Source organism: Sapajus apella, unplaced genomic scaffold, assembly GCF_009761245.1.
Source record: "Sapajus apella isolate SASKATOON/1434 unplaced genomic scaffold, GSC_monkey_1.0 scaffold168, whole genome shotgun sequence".
In the NCBI taxonomy this organism is placed as follows: domain Eukaryota; kingdom Metazoa; phylum Chordata; class Mammalia; order Primates; family Cebidae; genus Sapajus; species Sapajus apella.
In genome coordinates this window covers 1,665,231-1,688,240 of record NW_022437108.1, presented here as the reverse complement: position 1 = coordinate 1,688,240, position 23,010 = coordinate 1,665,231, and the positions used below count along the sequence as shown (strand labels likewise).

General features: G+C 55.7%; 1 protein-coding gene across 2 annotated transcripts in view; it reads left to right on the top strand.

Moving 5' to 3' along the window:
- The window catches only part of TMEM266 (transmembrane protein 266), a 142,843-nt gene that overhangs the window by 94,104 nt on the left and 25,729 nt on the right, over positions 1-23,010 (top strand). For both annotated transcript variants that reach the window (XM_032267312.1, XM_032267311.1), the window contains exons 5-8: positions 2,739-2,812; positions 12,231-12,287; positions 13,324-13,462; positions 17,871-17,986. In XM_032267312.1, the coding sequence (XP_032123203.1) occupies positions 2,739-2,812; positions 12,231-12,287; positions 13,324-13,462; positions 17,871-17,986 (386 nt within the window). The remainder of the gene's footprint in view (positions 1-2,738; positions 2,813-12,230; positions 12,288-13,323; positions 13,463-17,870; positions 17,987-23,010) is intronic.

Genomic DNA, 23,010 nt, shown 5'->3' with positions numbered 1-23,010 from the left:
AGATTTGGAGACGTGAGATACTTGCCCTAGGTAAGAGGTATTGGAGCTGGGATTTCCAGGCACCAGGCCATTTAACTGCTCGTCTAGCCCTCCTCCTCTGGGCATTTATCCTAGCTTCACGTTAAACCTTGTTTTCTACCTCTCTGTCCTGGAAATCCCATAGCAACACGGCTGTCCGAGCAGAGGATCACCGCTTACCCCCACCAGGCCCACCCCTTGCAGTTTGTCACACAGAGAGGCAGGGGGCAGGCATCTTGTCTCTTGACTTTGGATAAGTGAGTGGCCTCTGGTACAGCTCCTGGTTCCCTGTATTGGCCTGACCTTAAAGGTAGATCCTTCAAGTGCCAATTTAAGAAGAGGCACAGGCCAGGTGTGGGGGCGCATGCCTGTCATCTCATTTGGGGAGGCCAAGGTGGGAGGATCGCCTGAGCGCTGGAGTTTGAGACCAGCCTGGGGAACATAGCAAGACCCTGCCTATAAAAAAATTTAAAATTTAGTCAGGTGTGGTGCCGCACACCTGTAGTCCCAGCTACTTGGGAGGCCGAAGTGGGAGGATCGCTTGAGCCTGGGAGGTTGAGGCCGCAGTGAGCCGTGATCATGTCACTGTACTCCAGCCTGGGCAACAGAGTGGGACCCCACCTCAAAAAACAAACAAACAAAATAAAATAAATAAATAAATAATAAAAAGCAAAAAGAGGTATAATTATCCATCCCAGAGAGATTTCTTTTCCTTCCGTTGGGAAAATCCAGGACCGTAGACCCAGTCGCCCCCAAACCCATTCCGCCGTCCTGGGCTTCCTTTCTCAAATGTCCCCAATTCCTTGACGGGATCCTGTGAACTCAGGGTCTGTCCAAGCTCCCTCCAAGGCACATGAGCCTTCTCTGCTCTCTGAGAGAGGATGAACGGTGAGCACAGAATTGCTTTTGTCTGATAAGCCTAGTTGGGTTTTATGCAGCTGGTGGCCCCTTGGTTCCAATTAAAGGATCTTCCAGCATAAAGTGACCGGTACCGGTTTTACACTCAACCTGTCTTCAATTAAACCATGTTGTATACTTTCCCTCCCACTTACCCATACTGTCTGCTTTTTATGAGACCTGACCATAACGGAGCCTCTCTTTCCCTGTGGCGGATTGTCCTGGGGCCCTCGGCTGCTCGGGCTGTGACAGGCATTGAGGAGAACTGAGAACCCGGCCGACACTGGAATTTTGCTTAAAATTAAGTATCCAGGAGATTGATTTTGGTGGCAGATCCAATAGCAGCTCATAAAAGGCATCTTAAATTCCATAAAACGCACAATCAGAGATTTATTGCTCTTCTAAAGCAAACCGTAAAAAAAGGCACAGGAATTCATTTGAGAAATAATAGGGAGAGATTTTATGTTTTCAGAATCATCTTGAGGTCTCCTCGGAGTCACGCAGGCCTCAGCCCCTTTGTTTCCCACAGGTATTCATGTGGCCTGACTCTGGGCTCATTTTCTAAGGGTCACCTTGGCCCAAAGCCAGGGGGCCCCAGATTCTCCCACCTGGAATACAGTTTTGCAGCCTCTTCCCCTGGCAACACTCTGTGACCTGGTTTCTACCCACCCCCAAGGTCTGCAGATCCCAGAGCTTCGGGAGAGGTTGTGGGTTCCTCTGTTTCAGTCTGGCCCTCCCCGCTGAAGCCACTGGGCATTTTCCCCCGGCTCTGGGGGGTTCTGAGCAATGTGCCAAGCAAGCCTGGCTGTAGCCCATGAAGGAGGCAGAGCAGGCGTGTAGCATTCCTGGCCGCCTGTCTCAGCCCTTCCCCAGTATCCCAGGGTATCCCAACAGTATCTCTTTTAGGCCTCTGGGGAGCTCTCTAGCCTCGGGGTGATCCCTCCCACCCAGTCTCCATCCGAACCCCCCAACCCTTGTCCTGGGCCTCAGCATCCGGCTTTTAGCCTCGTTGGCTGAAAATCGTGCCATGCCAGGGTTCGAAGGCTGCCCGTGGCTTCATGTATTTTAAAAGGGCTTTCCAAAGAAAATGCTTTCACTCTAAGGATTGGCTGGTGAAAGGTGGGGCAGGAACCCTCAGGGGTGGATGGCTCCCCTCACTCCCCCTCCAGAACCTGGGGGAAAGAGGGGCAACATGGCAGTTTATCAGCCCCCGGCCCACCGGCTCTGCCACTCTAGGGAGGAAGGCAGACACCCCGCCCAGCGCCCGGCTCCCCTGCCAGGCCTCACTGCAGTCTTCTGTCTGAAATACCCTGGCCGACACCACCGTCTCTGCCACTCGGTTTCCAGAATGAAAAGCCACAGTAAGCTCACCTAGGGTCCCCTAACTGTGCACAGCGCTTTGCGGGTAAACTGTGGGCTGGATTTCTAAAAGCCCATCCAGCCTCCACCGAAGCTGCCTACACAGCCGAAAGCCACGAATGTCTTCATGAGTCCCCTCTAGAGGGCTGCTTTCCTGGAGTCCGGCTACAGCCAAAAGCCCACCAAAGACCAAGCAGGCGCTCAGAGGGGCGGCCTGTCGGGGAGAAGGAGGCAGCCCCTTGGGTTGGAGGAAAGAACAGCATCGTTGGCTCACAAACCTCCTACCGCCTTCACTGCAGAGCAGCTAAAGCTGCCCTTGCTCTTGGACACGATTTCCAGCAGATGTAAACATTCATGCAGGCGGGCCCGGGGGTCCCAGAGGTCCACATGGATGCTGCGAAGCCCCCCTAGCAAAGCACCTAATTCCTCGTTCCTAAAACTGGTCCTTATCGTGTGTGTTGCAGTTTCCAGTGCGTTCCAGTTTGCTGGTGTGATTCACTGGATCAGCCTGGTCATTCTGTCCGTGTTCTTCTCAGAGGTAGGTGGAGACTCCGGCCCTGTCACCTCCTCTGCTGGGTGAGTCCTGTCCGGGGGAAGTCAAGGTCCACTTCTTGAAACGGTGTCTAGCCTCAGGCCCCTTGCAAGCCCTTGAGGCTGCTGGCAGGAAGACGAAATACAGAGAGCTGAGCATTACGGATGGAGATGGTGCAGGGAGCCCCACCCAGCCAGGGGGATTGGCACAAGCAGGGGACCCCTGGAAGGAAGCCCTGAGGATGAGCAGGTGTTCTCTAGGTGAGGGGTGGATGACACTGGTGAAGGTGAGAGTGAGTGTGACGTCCAGGGGCAGCCAGTGTGGGTGTGGCCAGTAAGGAGCGGGCGGGAGGCGGGGCTGAAGCCAGGAGCTGGCACAGGGCAGCTGTTGGGACTCTGTGGCTGTGGTCCACAGTGGGCTGGACCCTTGGGGCCGAAGCTCGCAGAGGGCGGGTGGGGGGATGGGGTCACAGGGCCAGACTGTGGACCTGACCTGGTCCTGCAGGGGCCCTGGGTCCGACAGGGCCAAGAGATACGTCTCTCCATATGGCTGCCAGGCTGTTTCCGAGGTGGGGTCTCAGGGAGCACAGCCCCCCCCCCCCCGCCCCACCATCGGTGTCACTGGAGTCAGCTGGTAGACCAAGTGTGGATGTCTATGGTGAGGGTAGGGGGGAAAGTTGACAGAGGTCCTCAGGGCCAGGGCCGCTGACGTGTCTGGGCAGCCGGGATGCAGCACGTTCCTCTGTTTTCCATGGGGGTGAGTGACACTTGGTTTGAGCAGTTCCCAGGCTTTCACAGTGAGACGCGCACCTGCATGTGGTGTGGGAGGAATTGGCGTGGGCTGCTGCAGGCAGGGCCTTGTCCTGTCCGGAGCACTCTGGAGGGTCACTGAGGGACAGGACAGTTTCGTGTGGAAAGCTGTTTCACCTAAGAGCCTAGGACTAGCCTAAGTCAGCGGCCCCTGTGTCACTCCATCCTCAAGCCTCCCATCCCCAATATGGGTGCACATTAGCCCCTGTGGCGTCCTGTGGCCCTTTCAGGCTGGCCCAGCAAACCTGCGGGGAAAGGCAGAAATGAGTGAGGCGCAGCTCCTGCTGGGAACACACACGACTTATGCCAATGGGAGCTGCCCCAACTGACGCATGGGGGCTCTGGGACCCCGAGGCAGGGGCCCTGAAGGGAGGAAGGAGGCTGTGGGAGAGGGTGGTGTGGGCAGAGGCACTGAGGTAGGGAACCCCTGGAGTCAGGAGTCCCAGCATCCTCTTGTGGGTCCCCTCGAGCCTAGCTAATGGCTCTGCTCTCTCTCTCTCCCTAAACATCAGGAGAGAGCTGGGCTTTGGGTCTGAGTCCAGGTGTGGGATGTGGTGGGTGGGGCTGCAGGCATCCCAAGCACAGAATGTTCCCTTTCCCAGGTCTCCCCTCCTGTAGCCCACGGAGTGCCGGAGAGCAAGGGCCTGCGGCTCAGATGGAGGGGGCAGATCCCAGCACTGCCCTCCCAGGAAGGATCCTAACCACCCCGCTGAGACCATTGCCCTGGAGATGCCTCTGACTCCCAGAGCAGAGTGCCTGCTCCCCAGCTTATGGCCCCCATGTGGGTCCTGCCCTCCCTGGCCCTTGTCTCTGCCTGGCCAGGATTCCCTCCCACAAATACATGGGCCGTGGCCAGATGTCTCCTTGATGCAAACCTTGGAAAATGTGCCATGTGTGTGTGACTGCCAACAAAAATGTTTAATCAGTTGCTGCGGTTCTTCCCCTCTATCCCTCTGCTTTGGTTTTATTGGCTTTTGCAGAATTTATTGCCCAGCGTTAATTTGGCATTCCCTTCCTGTCACTGCCGGAGACGAGCCACCTGAAACAGACAAACCCCTGTGCAAAGGAATCACAGCCTCAGAGTCCCCCACAGGCACCCGCAAACCAGGCAGGGGCTGGGGCCTCCCACCGCTGAGCAGGGAGAGCAGGGCGAGCAGGGTCTGCAGGCAGCTGGGGGGAAGGGCTGGCTCCATGGCATTGACCTTGTCCAAGATGGTGAGGGGGTGGAGCCAGGCAACAGGTGGCAGGGGAGACCCGCCCCTGCCAGTGCACTCTGCCCGGTGCGAATGGAGGGGCCAGTGCACGGGGACCGAGTGATGAATGAGTGAGGCACGGAGCCTGCTGGGAACACACACAGAGCTCACACCACGCTAGCAAGCGTGGATTTCCGTGGTCTTGCCGCGTGCCCACGAGATCCGTGTCAGCACCCTGTTACTAGAAAGGTCTCATGGAGGTCCCCTGCCCCCGGAGGGTTTGGACACGTGTGAGCATGTCTATGCCCTTCACGATGACTGGGATGCCGAGTAGGAAGGGCCAGGGAAGCCCAGTGTCCATCAGGGTGGGTCAGCCTGCACCAGTGGTGTCTTTCCAAAAACACTGCGCAGGCAATGAGGGCAGCCTAGGGTTATGCGGCCGTTATGACCAAAACTGGACCCAGGGCTCTGGCTGCCTAAGCTGGTCTCTCGTCCCTGACTGCATCCTTTGGAGGCCCTGAAGCTGGCAGGGTGGGAAGGGACAGGGGTCTCTGGGAAAGACCTGAGAAAGAAAGTCTGACTCAGCGATCACTCAGACCCAGGGTGACCGCACCCGCCTCAGCTGGGAGAAATGAGCGTCCCTCTTCAGGTCTGGCTGTTTTTTCCTGATTAATACTTGGGGATGTGGCTGTGGGCCGAGGGTGGGGTGGCACTCCAAGCCTCCTCAGCCTTAGGGAGTGGGCATGACTCCACCGGAAATTCCAAGGTCACCACTCAGGGCTCCTGCTGTCCTGGGCCTCTCCTGAGTGGTTCTCCACCCCTCCTCTCAGCTGAGGCTTAGGTCAGCCCTGGAAGGTGGATAGGACATTTTACGATTGTGGAACTGAGGCCTGGAGAGCTGTGGACACCTGCCCAGGGCCTGCAGGAATGGCAGGCGGGCCCAGGCGCAGAAATCTGGGTGGGTGGCCGGGCCTCTGCCCCGGACTTCTCCCACCTTGGAGCTCTGCAGGCTGCTCTGGGAAGATGGGCCACTTTGCTCTGCGCTGGCCCCAGGCCACAGAGCTAGGCCCAGAGAAGGGGAGCGTGAGGCTGGTTTGGGCTCCATTTGAGGACATCTGTTCAAATGGGCCAAGCTGTTTGACAGTGAGAGTGGGCGCCCCTCGGTCAGGCGGGCTGCGCAGGGGTTCCTGCGGGGATCCAAGCTGAGAGTGGGTGCCCGTGAGACTTCCTGGGCCCCAGCCTTCCAGGTCACACGGGGTCACTGCATGTCACGTGGCCCCGCAGCACCAAGAATAAGCAGAGCCTTGCAATCCAGATGGAGATTTGTGCAAACGTTCTTCCAAAGCACAGCCCGCCCTTGGCGGAGGCCAGGCCCAGCTGGCCACTTGGAACTGGGAAGCCTGCTGCTCCTCCCCTGAGACTGCAGCCATCCTTGGGGTCTCCTCGCCAAGGCCAGGCCACCCTGCAGCAGGGCCCAGGGAGGCCATGGGGTGTTCGGCCCATCCCTGGGGTCCGGAAAGGCCCAGGCAGCCCCAGCTCTTTCCCTGGGAGAACAGAAAGCGGGCGTGGCTGGCCTTCTAGATGGGAGCCTCAGGCAGGGGTGGCGGCTGCTGACTCCCCTCCCCCTCTCTTCCTCCTCCTCCTCCTGTTGAGGTGAAATTCTCTTCAATAACCCTTTTACAGTGTACGATTCAGTGGCATTTCCTAGCCATACAGCGACGTGCAGCCTTCACCTCTACCTGCTTCCAAAGCACTTTCATCACCCCCAAAAGGAGCCCCCATACCCATTAGCAGTCACCCCGCCTCCCTCCCGTGCGCAGCCCCCGCCTGCCTTTGTCCCTGTCAACTTAACTCTGCCGGATATTTCATCTGAACAGCCCTGCACTATGTGGCTTTTGTGACTGGCCTCTTTTACTCAGCATGTTTTCTAGGCTCATCCACGAGGCACCACAGCAGACTGCTTTTTTTCTTTCTGAGACAGGGTCTCACTATCACCCAGGCCGGAGGGCAGTGGTCTGGTGGCAGCTCACTGCAGCCTCAACCCCCTTGGTCAAGTGATCCTCTCACCTCAGCCTTCCGAGCAGCTGGGATTACAGTCGTGTGCCACCACACCTGGCTAACTTTTTATATATTATTATTATTTTTTTTTGTCCAGACGGGGTTTCAACACGTTGCCCAGGCTGGTCTCAGACTCCTGAGCTCAACTGATCCTCCCCACTTGGCCTCCCAAAGTGCGGAGATTACAGGCAAGAGCCACTGCGTCCAGCCCGTTTTTCTTCTCTTCTCACCAGCATGAGACTAGTGACGGCGTCCAGACGCCACACAGATGTTCACATTTCTTATTCTGGCCTTGGACTTGGATCCTGGAATCCATATCTTCCTCTTGCCAGTGTAGTTTCACCCCAGGGAAAATTTGCCCAAGAGCAGATCAGCTTCTTAAGGAAGGGCCAGGGGTCAGCCCCCAGCGCCTGGTACCTGTGGTGGCTGTTCCTTAGGCCACCCTGCTCCCCTAAGCCACGCACCACCCCACGCCCCCAACCCACTGGTGGCAGTGTTGAGGGGCCACAGGCTTGGGGCTAGACCTGGGCCGCTCCCTTCTCGCTGGCTGGCGGCCCCACGTAGGGAAGGCCGTGCAGGCCACGGGGTGTCCAGCCCCCATTCTGCTCACTAAGAGGTGAGCTGGGGATCTCCCTCTGCCTTTTAAAAATTTGCACAAAGCTGGCCAGGCACGGTGGCTCACACTTATAATCCCAGCATTTTGGGAGGCTGAGGCAGGCAGATCATGAAGTCAAGAAATCGAGACCATCCTGGCCAACATGGTGAAACTCCGTCTCTGCTAAAAATACAAAAAATTAGCTGGGCATGGTGGTGGGTGCCTGTGGTCCCAGCTGCTCGGGAGGCTGACGCAGAAGAATCACTTGCACCCAGGAGGCAGAGGTTGCAGGGAGCTGTGATTGCGCCACTGTACTCCATCCTGGTGACAGAGCAAGACTCCGTCTCAAAAAAAAAAAAAAGCACAAAGCGAGCTTGCAGACTAACTGCTACTTCCCAAGGTTTCCAAACACTAGCAGCCTCATCAGTCCCCTCCCCAGGGAAAAACGCTGATTCCACTGAGGGGAGGGCTCGGCTTCAGGCAGCAGGAAGGGCAGGAGCCCTCTCTGCCATTTGACTGAGGCAGGGCCTGGACCAGGCGCAAGGGTTGGGACTTTCCGCTCTCCCCTCCCACAGCCTGAAGCCTGGATCCCTTCCTTCAGAGAAGTCAGCTCTTCCTTCCCTTGGAAGAGATGAGGGGAGTCCCTTCTTGAGAGCAGGGCTTGATCAGGAACAGAAGATGCGGGTACCTGAGGCGGAAGGCAGGAGGGGGCCAGGGACCAGAAGGTTCACTTCCCACTCTTTGCACCTCAGTTTCTGCATCTCTCAAACGGCATAAAAACGCTCCTAGTAAATGATAAATGGCACCGTCGCTGAGTGTTTGCCAAGGCTCTGGCCTGCATCGCTCATCAGAGCAGCCTCCTGAAGGCAAAACTGGAATGAAGGAGGCCGAAACCCTTAGCCCCAGGTGGGAACGGAGGCGTCTGAAGCTGGGGATTCCAGCTCCCTCAGGTGCTCCTTCAAAGCCCTTTGCAACTTTTAGGGGCCAGCATTGCAAAGCCATGGGCCTTGGGGCTGGGGCTGGAGCTGGGGCTCGCAGGGGGCAATGCCTCATCATCACCCTGCCCTTTTAGTGAGCCACGTGCCTCCCTGAGCTCAGAGCAGCCCTGGAGGTGGCAGCGCGAGGGGCACCGATCTGCTTTCAGTCCAGAGATCCAGGCGGGGTCAGGTGGTTAGTAAGGAATGGGTCAGAGCCAGAAAGAGGACCAGACTCGTCTCCTCGTCTGATGCCCTTTCTCCTCACTGCGTCTGGGCCTGTGGTGTGTTGGGATTCAGGGCGGGGTCGCCTTACACATCCCTGCGGTTCCATTGGGTGCTCCAGGAGAGTTTGTTTGAAAAGCATGTTCCAGGCCTTGTGCTCAGAGTTTCTGATATCCTGGCTCTCCATTGGAGTCCAGGAATCCGTGTTTTACATCAACCCCCCAATGTTGCGAAGCGGACGTCCTTGGCTGCACACTGAGAAGCACAGGCAGGCAGTGGGTTAGTCCAGCCTGTGTTTTCCAAGGTGTAAGACTGTGCTCGGTCTCTTGGGGGCAGGACAGTGAGGCTCTGCCCCTGCCTCCGTGGACAGTGTGTCTGGGGAGGGGAAGGATGCTGTGGGGAAAAGCCAGCAGGTGGGGTGTTTCAGACCCAGGGTCACGGTGACCTTGACCCTGACCTGGAGCCACCACGTCCCCCTCTCTGGCAGGAGCCTGGCTGGGAGGCGTTTCGGGACCCCTCTCCACAGCGGCCTCTTGCTCTTCTGTTTCCATGGGCTGAGCTAGGCAGGAAAGGCTCCCAGAGGAGGGGGCTTGAGCCAGGCCTCCAAGGACGGGTGGGGCCGGCACGGAGGGAAGGCAGCGGCCAGCATTCCAACTGTTTTGTCTGCTTCCCTGGCACTGCTCTGGATCACAAAACCGTTCAGCCTCTTTCCTTCCTGGGGGGCACAGGCCCAGGTGCGCTGTCTGCAGCCTCCTCCCGCTTAACCGCTGCTGGCTGAGTCCCCCGCCTGGCCGGCTTCCCCTCCCCTCACTCCTGGGCCCTTGCCTTTTCAGCTAAGAGTGTTGCTTCTGAAGAAGCATGGTGATTCCTCTCATTTGAGGCTCCTAAAGGCGTCGGATTTGTCTAGACAGAGGGTAGAATGGGGAGTTGCTGTTCAGCAGGTACAGAGTTTCAGTTTGGAAGACGAGAAAGCTCTAAAGGTGTGTGATGGTGACGGTTGCACAGCAATGTGAATGTGCTTCACGCCAGGCGGAAACTCTAAAATGTTAAGATGGTGTTTCGTGTTATGTGTATTTCACCACAATTTTAAAAGGAGAAGAATGGAGAGAAAGGGGGAGCAGTTGCCAGAGCAGAAATTACATTTGCACCTGGTCCCATCCATCCCAGCCTGGACTTTTGCTTTGGGAGCCCCAGAATTGAGTTCAGGATAGAAGTGGCTGTTGGAGCATTTCAGAGGAGACAGATACTAAGTTTCAATCTCAGCACAGAGCGGGTTGGGCAGTGACAGAAGAAACCATATTATTATGTGGTGTGTGTGTGTTGTGTTTTATTTTTTTGAGATAGAATCTCTGTCATCCAAGCTGGAGTGTAGTGGTGTGATCTCAGTTCACTGCAACCTCTGCCTCCTGGGTTCAAGCAATTCTCCTGCTACAGCCTCCTGAGTAGCTGGGATTACAAGTGTGTGCCACCGTGCCCAGCTAATTTCATATTTCTGGTAGAGAGGAGGGTTCACCATGTTGGCCAGGCTGGTCTTGAACTCCTGATCTCAAGTGATCCGCCTGCCTTAGCCTCCCAAAGTGCTGAGATTACAGGTGTGAGCCGCTGCACCTGATTGTTATGTGGTGTTCTTACACAGCTGAGTGCACTCTGCAGCGCCAGAAACCTCTGGGGCCAAATGTTGACTTCATTCCTGATTGCTGTGTGGCTGTGGGCAGCTTCCTTATCTTCTCTGACCCTTCCTGTAAAATGGGAATCACATGTGAGCAGGGCTGGCCCAGGGTCTGGCACTCTTAGACGTATACTAGATGGCAGATATTATCCTCATAAATAATTGGAAGAATTGTTAACATGTAACCCACCTCTTTGGCAGAAGGAGAAACTGAGGCCCAGGGAGGGGATTTGAGTTGCCAAAAGCCACACAACTATCCCATTATTAAGCTATGATCTAAAGACATCATGGCCCCTCACCCAGATCTCTTCCCACTCCTTCGAGCTGTCTTGTGGTTAAGCATGGGCTGCCCATCCAGAGAGCGGGAAGTCATAGAGGAGTGGACATCGGCTGCCACATGCTTATCTCTGTACTCAGAGAAGGCGACCTGACTGTCCACCACAAGCATCCGCCTTCCCATCCCTTCACAGAAATCAAGACTGTCCGTCACGAGAAAGAGCTGGATTTTACCAGCCAAGCTTTTCTGTGGTGTAACAGCTGTGGGTCATGATCATCTAGGCAGCTTCACGGACTTTAGAAGGCTAGGCTTGTACTACAGGCAGGCAGGAGAGGGGCACCATCTGGCGTGAATCACTGTGAATTAAAGTCTTGTTGGCTCAAGGAAGAGCCTATAGACAAACACACCGGCATCTTACAAGACCAGCGTTTAAGAAGCTGCTTTGGAGAAAGATGTCCTCTTGGTGAGGAAACCGCTCCTGAAGGCAGTGGCATTCAGTAATTATGTATGCCAGGTATTAGGGATAAAAGAGAGAACGCGGACCAGGTCTCTTGAGCCTCCACTGGGGGGTGGGGAAGGAATCAGCACAAGGTACAAAGAAGTGCTGTAGGAGGGTGACACCCAGGGATCACGGGAATGCCCAGGAAGGAGGTGCCTGCTGAGCCGGGAGTGTGCAAGAGCTTCGCGGAGGTGACGTTTAAACCAGGGTCAGAAGGACAGGAAGGGGAAAGCCCTCCTGACTGAGGCACGGCCCAAGCTGCTGTAACAAGAAAGCCAAAAACACAGGGACTTAAACAAGGTAATATCCATTTCTCTCTCATGGAAGAACACGTTATGTGGATTGGCAAGGCTGATGTGGTGGCTCGGGGCTCTTGGGGACCCAGCAGGTTTCTGTCTTGCAGCCTGGCCCTCCTTGGTTGAAGGTGGCACACCACCACACTCATGCACTCAATTCTAGGCCTTGGGAAGACAGAGGAGGAGGAAGAGGAGCCTAATTCATTTAAGGGCACAACCCAAAGTGCTTCTGCTCACTAGCCATTGGCCAGAATGTCACATGGCCACGCCCAGATGCAAGGAAGGCTGGGAAATGTAGTCTTTAGCTGGGTGGCCATGCTGGAGCTTCAGTTCTACAGGAAGGAGGGAAGAGATTTGGAGTTGCAGGGTGAGGAGGGGAGTCAACTGCAGCTTTTGCCACGTGCAAAGACAAGGCCATGAGAGCGAGAGCTTGCATGTTTGAAGATTCATAAGTGGTTTGCAGCATGGCGGGGGTGGCAAAAGACCCAGGAGAGGCAGGCAAGGTCCTGAGTATCCTTCCGAGGGATTTTGGAGTGTATTCTGTGTGTACCAGGAGCACTGAAGATGGTGTTGGGGGTTCCCAGGGGATGGTACAGAGGTGGGGGGTCCGAGCCTGCAGGCGCAGGAGCCAGCAGGAGGTGCGGCCACCAAGGAGGCTGGAGCTGGGGCACCTGCAGTGGGAGTGGGGAGGGCACAGGGCGGAGGAATGCTTAGGGACAGCAGAGACCTTTTCTTACTGCCGAACGTGGAGACTGAATGCTGAGCTCTGGAATATTCTCGGCTGGAGGCAGACCTGGAGAATAACCACTTTCTCACTTCCTTTCCGCAGACTGTCGTACGGATTGTGGTGCTTGGGATCTGGGATTACATCGAAAACAAAATAGAGGTAAAGACCAGTGTCCACCCCCAAGCCCCCCACCCAGCCATCCTGGAAGCTGGAAAGCTCATGTCCCATCCATCCCAGGATGGATGCCATCAAAAAGCCTGGCTCCTTCTCCCACCTGACCTCTGTGGCTGCGCATGGGTGGGGCAGGGAGGGGGAACCGAGACTGTTTCCAGCAAAGGAATGTTCTAAAACAGTCTCCTTGAAGTTCTGCAAAATTTTACAATTTCTTCTCAAATCGATTTGAAAACCTTTTGAAATGTATTTTAAAACAAATAAATCCACCCTGAATGGAGAGCTGAGCGGGAAACTGTCAATGCTGCGTTTCCATCCTGCTTCCCACCACGTGGGTGGGGATGAGGTCAGGGAGGACTGGCTGTGCTGGCAGTGCTGTGCACACAGGCCAAGGCAAGGCGGTCAGGATCTGCTACCCACCCTTTCCTCATATTCCAGCCTCTTTGGCTCAGTGCTGGGATCCCACACAGAGTGCCTGGCCCATGAAAGGCTCAGAACAAGGCCAGATTGGGGCAGGCTATGGAAGGCAGGGCCCAGGGCTTCATTGTGCAGGCAGGCGCCCTCCTTGCCTAGCCCTGCCCCCTGCAAGGTTAGAGACTCTGCTCCAGACAGAGCTGAGATTTGGACCCGGGCTCCTGCTCTCCTGGGGAAGGAGGCACCCTGAGCCTACCTTCAGACCGTACCCTGCCAGGGAGGGAGCCAGCTTGGCCTCTGCCCAGGGCCTGGGATATAGGATGCAGGCCCCATCTTGAGAAGGGGAAAGACAGTCCAAGGCCATCTGAACCAAGGGCCGGAGATGGGCTGGGGTCACTTAGAGGGCAGAGTGCGCTTAGGACAACATGTAGGAGGAGGAGGCCCCTAAAGACTTAGGAGGGTCAGAAGGGGCCACCAGGGATGGGATGGCCTTCTGGTGGATGTCCGGGTCACTGGAGAAGTTGGGTAACACCAGCTGCTTTGCCGGACTGACCCCTGGTCCCAGACACGCAGCAGGGCCCAGGGCACTGAAATGCACCTCCTCTTACAGGTGTTTGACGGGGCTGTGATCATCCTGTCTTTGGCTCCGATGGTGGCATCCACTGTGGCCAATGGACCCAGGAGCCCCTGGGACGCCATTAGCCTCATCATCATGCTCCGGATCTGGAGGGTGAAGAGGGTCATAGATGGTGAGTGGCCGGGGGGTGTGGTCAGTGGGGCTGCTCCAGAAACTGGGGCTGTCAACTGAGAGAGGAGACAGCGTGTGATGGGCGCACACCCTGCTGGCATCGGGGTGCCGGATGAAACTGTCAGCGGGGAGAGGGGCCAGCTATCCCTGCTCACGCGCCGTCACGCGGTCACTCACACTGCCCAGGTGTCACGCACACACGCTGAGCTTCCCACCTCCCATTCAGGGGCCGTGTGTTCATTCCCATGCAGCTGTTCACTGTGAGCCTGGAGGGCCAGCCTCCATGCAAGCAATTAGAGCAGGGCCTGCTGTTCTGGAAGGAGCAGACGTTTCCACCCGGGCATCTCAATGCACCCTGCCGCTGGCTCCCCGATGGCCGCCAGCCTCACCACTGACTCTGTCCGGGTCATCTGGCCAAGGCCTTGCTCCCTGCAGGCTCTGTCTTACCTTTGAGTCCACCGAGGACAAGCTGGGTGCCCACAAGCCCGTCAACCTGCAGACAAGTAGAAAAGGTTTCTGCAGGAGCTGCAGGCAGCGGCTGGCTTTTGGCCCACGCTTCTGTCATCTGTAGTGACATGCCTTTCCATCGCTGCGTCTCCACTCCCAGACAGCATGTGGCCCACTCCTTTGTCACTGCTTTCTCATCGCTTCCCCACTGGGCCACCCTTGCCTGGAAAGCTACGTCCTGAGCTGGGTGGCTCCTGTGTTTCCAGAAGGTGGTAACAGACCAGATTATGTGGCCAAGAGGAGATGAGGGTGGAAACCCACCCCTCCCCCCCCGAAGAATGGTGCAGGATACTGGAGGTGGGGAGCGGCCCAGAGGGTGACCACACAGGGAGGACACTGAAATCATCTCGCAGAAGAGGGAAGACTCAAGTCACCAGGCTCCAGAGGGTGGTCCTTGGCCCCACAGGACAGGAAGAGGAAGCCCACCCCACCTCAGCCAGATGAGGGACAGCCACTCAGAGTGGGCTGCTCAGCCTCCGGGAGGGGTCCCCCTAGAGTGACCGGGAGGTTGAATAGACAGTGGTTCCCAGGGTGTTTACACAGTTGTATAGATGGTGGTTCCCAGGGTGTTTTGTTGGTTTGGTTAACTGCAAAGCCCTTTCTTCAGCAGAGTCATACCCGATCTGCAAAGAGATTGCAAGTGGAGCTGCTTTGGTTGACCTGGAGTGGGGGCCTCGCAGCCCACCTCCTTGCCTTCTCCCTTGCCCTCTGAGGCACCTCTAAGGAACTGCCAGGCCTTCTAGTGCACAGTTTTAAAACCAGTGGAATAGATGCTATGGTCTTTTCCAGCCCTGAATTTTGATTGCGGGTGATAGGAATTGTAGCCATGAGATGACTCTGCCAGCATTTCCCCAGCAGGTGCAAGGCGGAAGCTGTCATCCTCAGGGCGGGCACCCTCTCCCTGCTCCTCACCCTGTGCTCCACCCTGGGAACACTGTGGGATTTGGTCCTGATGAAGATGTTGACATCTAGTCAGAGATCCTCTAATATGGAATCTTCATCAAACTGGAATGTGTTTGGGTCTCACTTCAGAAGCTTTTGGAAGGCTGGAGAGGCTCTGGGAGGTCACCTAGTTCGTTCCCCTCGTTTGGCAGATGGGGAAACTGAGGCCAGGAGGGATGAGGGTCACACAGTGAATCAGGCTCAGAACCAGACGTGGAGCCCAGGCCCCCAACACCCACCAGCGCTCTTTTGGCTGCTCACTCCCCGCAGTCTGCGCCGGGCCCAGCTCTTGGCTCTGTCCATGAGAACATCCGCCCCCCCTTCAGGGCAGGAACGGCACCTTCTGGCTCTTTCTTCCAGCTGTGGACAGCTGTACGCCCTCAGACTAATGGCTTTTGACAGCCCCCATTGAGACACTCTTCCCAGCTGTCCCGCCCTTTTCCTGCCACATCAGGCATCCTGGAGCCACCACCAGCCTCAGGAGAGAGACGTGCTGGTGAACAGATGGGTGTTAATTTGCTACTCTTGCAAATTAACCCTGGGTGTGAACTGGCTTCAGCAGAGATGTGAGGAGGCAGTGGCAGCTTGGGGCGGCCTCCAGGCCTGGAGACGGGTGTCAGGGACAGGCGGCCGGCCCTCAAGTCTGGAATCGAGCAGAAAAGTCCTGATGTCTCTTCTCTGCATGATTCCTGCAACAGCCAGGAAACATCTGGAGGTGCTGCGGATGGAAAGGAGACTTGGAGAGAGGACATGTGGAGGGTTCTAGAAATCAAGGGCAAGAGAGGCATGTGACTGAGGTTTCTGAAGAGTCAGGAAGGGCTGGGTTTTGAGGGGGGCGGGAACAGTGTGAGGGGAAAGTCAGGAGTGGACACTGAGGCTTCCCAGGAGCCCAGAGCTACTCTGAGCCCACAGAACTACCAAGGGAGGCATGCATGGGGCTACTGCTGGCTGGTGGAGCAGGGGGCCTCAATCTCAGAGGCCAGGCTTTCTCTCACTTATCAATTATAAATAGGATCATCTGTGTATCAGAGACCTAGAATAACAGCGTCTTAACACAGAAGCGTATTTCATTCATGTGAAAGTCTGCAGACTGGGCACGGTGGCTCACACCTGTAATCCCAGCACTTTGGGAGGCAGAGGCAGGTGGATCATCTGAAGTCAGGAGTTTGAGACCAGCCTGGCCAACATGGTGAAATCCCATCTCTACTAAAAATAGAAAAAAATTAGCTGGGCATGGTGGCATGTGCCTGTACTCTCAGCTACTTGGGAGGCTGAGGCATGAGAATCACTTGAACCCGGGAGGTAGAGGTTGCAGTGAGCTGAGATTGTGTCACTGTACTACAGCCTGGGTGACAGGGTGAGACTGTTTCAAAACAAAAAAAAAGTCGGTAGGAAGGTGGTCCAAGGCTGATACGGCCTTGACTACAGTCACTTATTCCCTGTAGTGAAAAGCCCAGGCTCCTGTTTTTCTGTTCTGTTGCTCTGCTGCACTTAGCATACTTTTCAAAGTCACCTCATGGTGCAAGATGGCTGCTCCCATGCCAGCCATCACATCCTTATCCCAGCCAGGAAGAAGGAAGAAGGGAAGAAGATAAAGAGGCAAAAGGAAGGCCTACTGCTTTCTCATTTTAAACATCTTCATCCAAATATTATTCATATGCCACAAAGTTCACCCATTTAAAGTCCACAATTTGACCAGGGATGGTGCCTCACGCCTGTAATCCCAGCACTTTGGGAACCTGAAGTGGGTGGATCACTAAAGGTTAGGAGTTTGAGAATAGTCTGGCCAACATGGTAAAACCCTGTTTCTACTAACAATACAAAAATTAGCCAGGCGTGGTGGTGGGCGCCTGTAATCCTAGCTACTCGGGAGGCTGAGGCAGGAGAATCACTTGAACCTGGGAGGCAGAGGTTGCAGTGAGCCGAGATCACACCAGCACACTCCAGCCTGGGCAACAGAGCAAGCCTCCATCTCAGTTCAGTGGCTTTTAGCATATTCATAGAGTTATGCAGCCATCACCAAAAAAATCCAAGTCTGGAATATTTTCATCACTCCAAAGAGAAAGGCCGTACTCATCAGCAGTCACTTCCCATGCCCACTTCAGCCCTAGGCAAGCACTAAGCTGCTTTCCATCTCTATAGAGTTACCTGTTCTGTTCCATTACATTTCATGTAAATGGAATCATGCGACGTGGTTTTTCTGTGTCTGACCGCTCTCACTTAGCATCATGCGTTAGCGGCTCATCTGTGCTGTGGCTTGTGGTGGGACGGCACCCCTGTTCATTGCCAAGTAGTACTCCACTGCGTGGCTAGACCACGGGTTATTTATGCTTTCATCGGTTGATGAAATTGAGTTATGTCTACTTTTTGGCCATGAGGAATACTCCTGTTGTGAATGTCCATGTGTGAGTTTTTGGGTAAACACACGTTTTTGCTTGCCCTAAGGTACCTAGGAATGGAATTTCTGGGTCATATGGTCACTCTCTGTTTAACACGCTGAAAAACAGACAAACCGTTTTCCTAAGTGGCTGCCCTGGTTTCCTTTCCGCCAGTGTGTGCAGGCTCCAGGGCCGCCCATCCTCACTGGCCCCAGCTCCTTTGTGAAGAAGGTTTCTGTGGCTGCTGCATACGACCTCACTAGTGTCCTGTGGTCCAGAAAGCGGTCTTCTTGTGGCCACCCGTAGCTGCAAAGGAGGCTGGAAAATGGTCTTTATTCCAGGCAGCTCTGCACACAGCCCAAAAGTAAGGGTTCTAGAACTCTGGAAAACAGCTACCCCGACACCATGAGGGAAGGCTGTGGCCCTCTGTACTTTCCAGATGCTGTCAGGTACCTGGACATTCCCCCCAGATCCACAGAGAACTGGCCCAGAACCTGCTGCTGGCTGAATGCTGGGCCAGCCCTTCCCCAGCCCAAGCCCTGCCATGGCTGAGTTCTTTACAGGGCTGTCTCTGTCTTCCAGCCTACGTCCTGCCAGTGAAGGTGGAGATGGAGATGGTTATCCAGCAGTACGAGAAGGCCAAGGTCATCCAAGACGAGCAGCTGGAGAGGCTGACGCAGATCTGTCAGGAGCAAGGGGTAACACACCGCCACTGTTGGCTCTGTCTGCGATCTTGCTGGGGACGCTGGTAGTGCCTAAAGCCATGGGTTGCTAGAGCTGCGGGGGCAGCAGAGGTCAAAGAGTTCCTCCAGCCCCTTACTGGCCTCATGGTGAACCTGAAGCCTGGAGAAGGGGACACATCTCCAGGGTCGCTGATGGGCAGCCCAGCCAGGCACAGGCCCAGCCCTGACTCCCAGGCCAGGGTTCTTTCCACGCCAGCACAGTGACTCTTCAGCTCCCCAACCTGGGCCTGCCAGGTTGCCCCCTCAGTTCATCAGAGTCTTCTCGGAGAGATGGTCAGTCGCTAAAGCCAGGGGCTAATTCTATCTGCCGAGGGTCACTGGGCACCAAAATGTGCCCACTGCCACTGAGGACGCCCAGAGCCTCAGAAAGGTGCTAGCAGCACTCCGCATCCTCCAGGAGCCGTGATGAAGACTCAGAGGGGCAGGTGGTGGGCCCTGCGAGGATGGGCTCAGCAGAGGCCAGCGGGGCCCTGCTGGGAATCCAGAGGCCTGCATTCAAGGCCCAGCCCTGCTGCTCCCACCCCCGCTGGACTCCGGCCAAGTCAGGCCACCTCTCTTCCCCCAGGTCCTTCCTCTGTCAGATGAGGGGGCTGCTCCCATGTGAGTGGGACAGAGGAGTTCAGAGGAGGGGGACTGGGGTGCTCAGGAGGGGGTGGCTGCTGGATCCCACAGCAGGGCTGCAGAGCTCTGTAGAAGCGCAGCTCGGGGTGCGGGGAAGGGTCCGGTACCAGGCCGTAAGGTGGGAATGCTACCGAGGGGACTGGCAAGGTGGTGGGAATGTGGGGGTGGGCGGGGTGACATGCATGGTCATTCTCATTCTGCCCCTTGGATTCTGGGGAGAGGACAGGGTCACTGTCCCCAGCTGCACAGGCCAGAGACGCGGAGCCTGTGGCTCTTTGTGCCCAGGGCCAGAACAGTTCTTCACGGGCTGTCTGTCTTCCAGCCCATGTCCTGCCAGGGAAAGTGGAGGAATGCCCGTGGCTGCATATCGATGTGGGCACTGAGCCCTTCTGGCTTGCAGTGCAGTGAGGATGGGCACCCCTGGGCTCCCTTTCCCTCCCCCATTGCTGGGTGTCCAGGCAGCCTGCAAGGGGGTCTCAGGGATGAGGGCTCACCTGGCGTACAGGCCTACCATGTATCCACCGGTCCCTTCAACCTCGTCTCTCATGTGTCTGGTGCATAAACACCCTGATGGCCAAGTGGAGTCACATGTCATTTGGACAGGTCCTGTGCCATGCCACCTCTTGGATTTCAGTTGCACTGTGCCCGTTGCGTGAATCCCCGCCCCTTGCAAGCTCTGTCTGTCTTAATTCAAGTCCTGGCCTCTCTACAGAGCGTGTGCCCCCTGCCGCAGTCTCTGCACCCCTCCCCCAGCCCCGCCACAGCCTTCACTTTCCGCATTCACAGGGCACGGGGGACTCACTGCCGTGGTCAGTGCTCCTTTATGCCTGGTTAGCTCCTCCCACTGAAATGGATGCCCCCTGAGGGCAGGCCTTGTCCAACTCACATCCACGCCCCAGCCCCAGCCAGTGCTCTTCACGTGGCAGGTCTCGGTAAACGTGTAGTCAGCGTGTGTCGCGGGTCTTGGTAAATGCGTATTCAGCGTATATCGAGGGTCTCAGTAAATGCGTAGTGTTATGTTGCGGGCCTCGGTAAATGCGTATTCAGCATATGTTGTTGGGGACCTCGGTAAATGCGTATTCGGCGTATGTTGTTGAGGGCCCCCAGTAAATGCGTATTCAGCATTTGTTGTGGGTCTCGGTAAATGCGTATTCAGCGTATGTTGTGGGTCTTGGTAAATGCATAGTCAGTGTACCTCTTGGCTCCTTGACCAACCCCAACTTCTCATAGTTTTAGGGTGTGGGGCAAGTCTGTGGAATGTTACTACAAAGTGATCCCGGAAAATGTCCCCACAGGAACATGCACACAGCGTCTTCAGAATCATCCCCTTGGAATGCCTGTCAGGAAACCAATCTTTTTATCTACTTCGGGAACACTGTGACCTTTCGTTTCGCACAGAATGCCTGTGAGTGACAAGAGGGGTCATCGGGACACGGCCCTCAGGGGCACGTTGTCCAAGGTGTCCTGAGAGCAGGGCAGGCTATGGAATCCTGGACTGGGAAGAGAAGCGCCCCCGCCCTGAGGAGCTGGCGTGAGCTTCATTCTCACCATATCCTGTGGTCAGCCAGCACTGTCCAGAGCCGCTCTGTGCTAGGCTTGTGCCAGGCATGTGGATGCCACTCTGGACAGGGCGTGGCCTCATCCTGATGGGGCTCTGGGTGACTCAGGGGATTTGGCAGCCCATCAATAGGCAGTGGAAATCTGGTGCAATGCCTGCATCCCACGGACATGTCTTGGGCTCTGCAGGCCAGGGTGGGGAAGACTTTCCAGAGGGGCTGATGTGGAGCAGGGCCCCAGGGAGAAGGCTGCCAGGCGGAGGGAACAGCTCGGGGTGTGGGAGTGGGTGCGGTGCCCAGGGAGTCCCGGGCCATGTAGAGGGTGAGCAGAGGGGGGCAGCTGGAGGACTGGGGACAGGCTTGGGAAGGGGCTCCGTGGCCAACCAGAGAGTTTGGGCTTTATCCCACCGGGACAGAGGAATCCTGGAGGATGGAAAGCAGAACTGGGGTTTCCGCTCAGACATGAGTGTGGGTGGAGCCTGTGGTTGCTGTTGGAGGCTGGATGGCTGCGGACAGAGACTGGAGAAGGTGGTGAGAGAAGCTGGCTTTAGGGAGAGGGGGCTGTAGGGAAGCGGAGAAAGGAAAGCGCAGGGTGTCATCTGGAAAGCAGCTGGAAGCCAGTCAGTTCTAGTCTGCTGTCAAATAGGAAATAAACGCTCTCCTCCAATGCAGCTGGCAACGCGAAAGACACGGACCCAGGGCTGCCTCCGCCCCTCATAAATTCGCAGCCTCCCAACCCAGCAGGGAACGTGCTGACCCTGCCACACGCCTCATCTCAGCCGCACATGTGCCACGTGGCTGGGAGAAAATCCTAATGGCAACCCCACCTCCCAGGGTTTCCACCATGACCTCTGTCCTGAGGCCCCTGGGGACCCCAGGTTCCTGCCGTCCTGGTTCAAGTCACTCCCCACATGTGGCCTCCTTCACGGGGATCTCAGCCAGAGGAGACTCCCTTGCTATTCCACACAGGAAAGAACCAATAAATAAAGACAGATTCCCTCTAGGTAGTGACATCTGGAAAAGAGATGAACAGAAACAAACCATTTTGATTTAAAAAACAGCTGAAGCCTGTCATCTTAGTTAAGACAGCAGAAAGGGCCAGACAGGCTGGGCTCCCAGCGGGGCTGCTGGGGAGGGTGGGGGGCTGCCTGGCCAGAGGGGCCAGGAGGGCTGCTCTCCCAGAATCCGAGGTGCCTGCTCCACAGAGCGAGGCAGATGCTTCACTCGCAGCTGTGTTTTCAGACCTGGTTTGAGACTTGCCTGGGTAACAGATACCCTTAAGGAAATGAGAGTGTGGGCTCTGGAATGTCAGGATTGGCTAGACCTTGGAGACAGCGGCGCATGGAATGGTTGAGAATAGACTGGACGCTAAATAGACTTGGAGCTGGCTTTGAACCCAGATGTGTCTCTCTGTAGAACACTTACTCACCTTGTGGCTTTAGCATTAATGGGACATCTCTGGGCCCTGGTTTGCCTAATCTGAAAAATAGGGGTAGTAACAGAATCCTTGAAGGATGGTGCTGAGATCACTTAGCCTAAAGCCTGACACGTGATGGGTGGTAAGTAATGGGAGTGGACGCTGGCAGTCCACCAGCCCCACCACGCCTGCCTGCACACCCATTTTACAGATAAGAAAACTGAGCAGTGGCGGGTCACCTGGGGCACACAGCTAGTCCAGGGGGGCCTGGAGGCAGGCATCCTAACTGTGAACACTGTTCTTTTCCAGCCCATCATGTTTCGCCTCCTTTTTCCTACTCATAGCCCCCGTCAGCACTCAGCGAAAATGTTGATCACATTATGCATGGGCTAGCTTATACTGCGGGCACAGACCTGGTTCCCCTCAGCTGTCTCAGTGGCACGCACAGCCCCGTTCCAGGACAGTGTAGTCATCTTTGTGAGACACTCTTGCTCTCTCCTTGCTAGAATTCTCAGAGTATAACGAAGCAATTTCCAAACTGAATTCACATATGCTTCCTGAAAAATTGAAATTTACCAATGAAATGTGTTAGGATCCCAGTTTAAATGCCACACCTGGCCTGGCGTGATGGCGCACACCTGTAATCCCAGAGCTTTGGAAGGCTGAGGCAGGAGGACCGCTTGAGACCAGAAGTTTGAAGCTGCAGTGAGCTCTAATGACGCCACTGCACTCCAGCCTGGGTCACAGGGCAAGATCCCGCCTCTAAAACCAAACCAAACCAAAAACCACTTTGCACTCCCTTGCTCTCTCACTGGGGTGTGTTTGTACAGCTATTTGCCACAACTTCACCCAGCTCGTTTTAAAATAAAAAACTGTAAGGGCCAGGCGTGGGGGTTCACGCGGTGGTGTGCATCTGTAATCCCAGCTACTCGGAGGCTGACGTGGGAGAATCACTGGAACCCAGGAGGCCGAGGTTATAGTGAGCTAATACCGCGCCACTGCACTCCCATCTGAGTGACAGAGCAAGACTTCATCTCAAACAAAAAAAAGAAAGAAAGAAGGAAAGAATAAACTTAATTTTTTAGAACAGTTTTATATTTACCAAAAAATAGTGAAGCAGGTACAGAGTCCCCCATATCCCCTGCACCCAGCTGCCCGTTATTAACATCGTTTGTTACAATGAACAAACCCACATTGATACAGTACTCAGACTTTCTCAGTGTTTAATCCTTTATGTCCTCTCTTTGCTCCCCATGACATTAGTCGGCACGTCTCTTTAGGTTCCTCTTGGCTGTAGCAGTTTCTCAGACTTTGTTTCTGATGACCTGGACGGTTTCGGGGAGCACTGGCTGACTGTTTTACAGGATGCCCCCCTGTTGGGATTC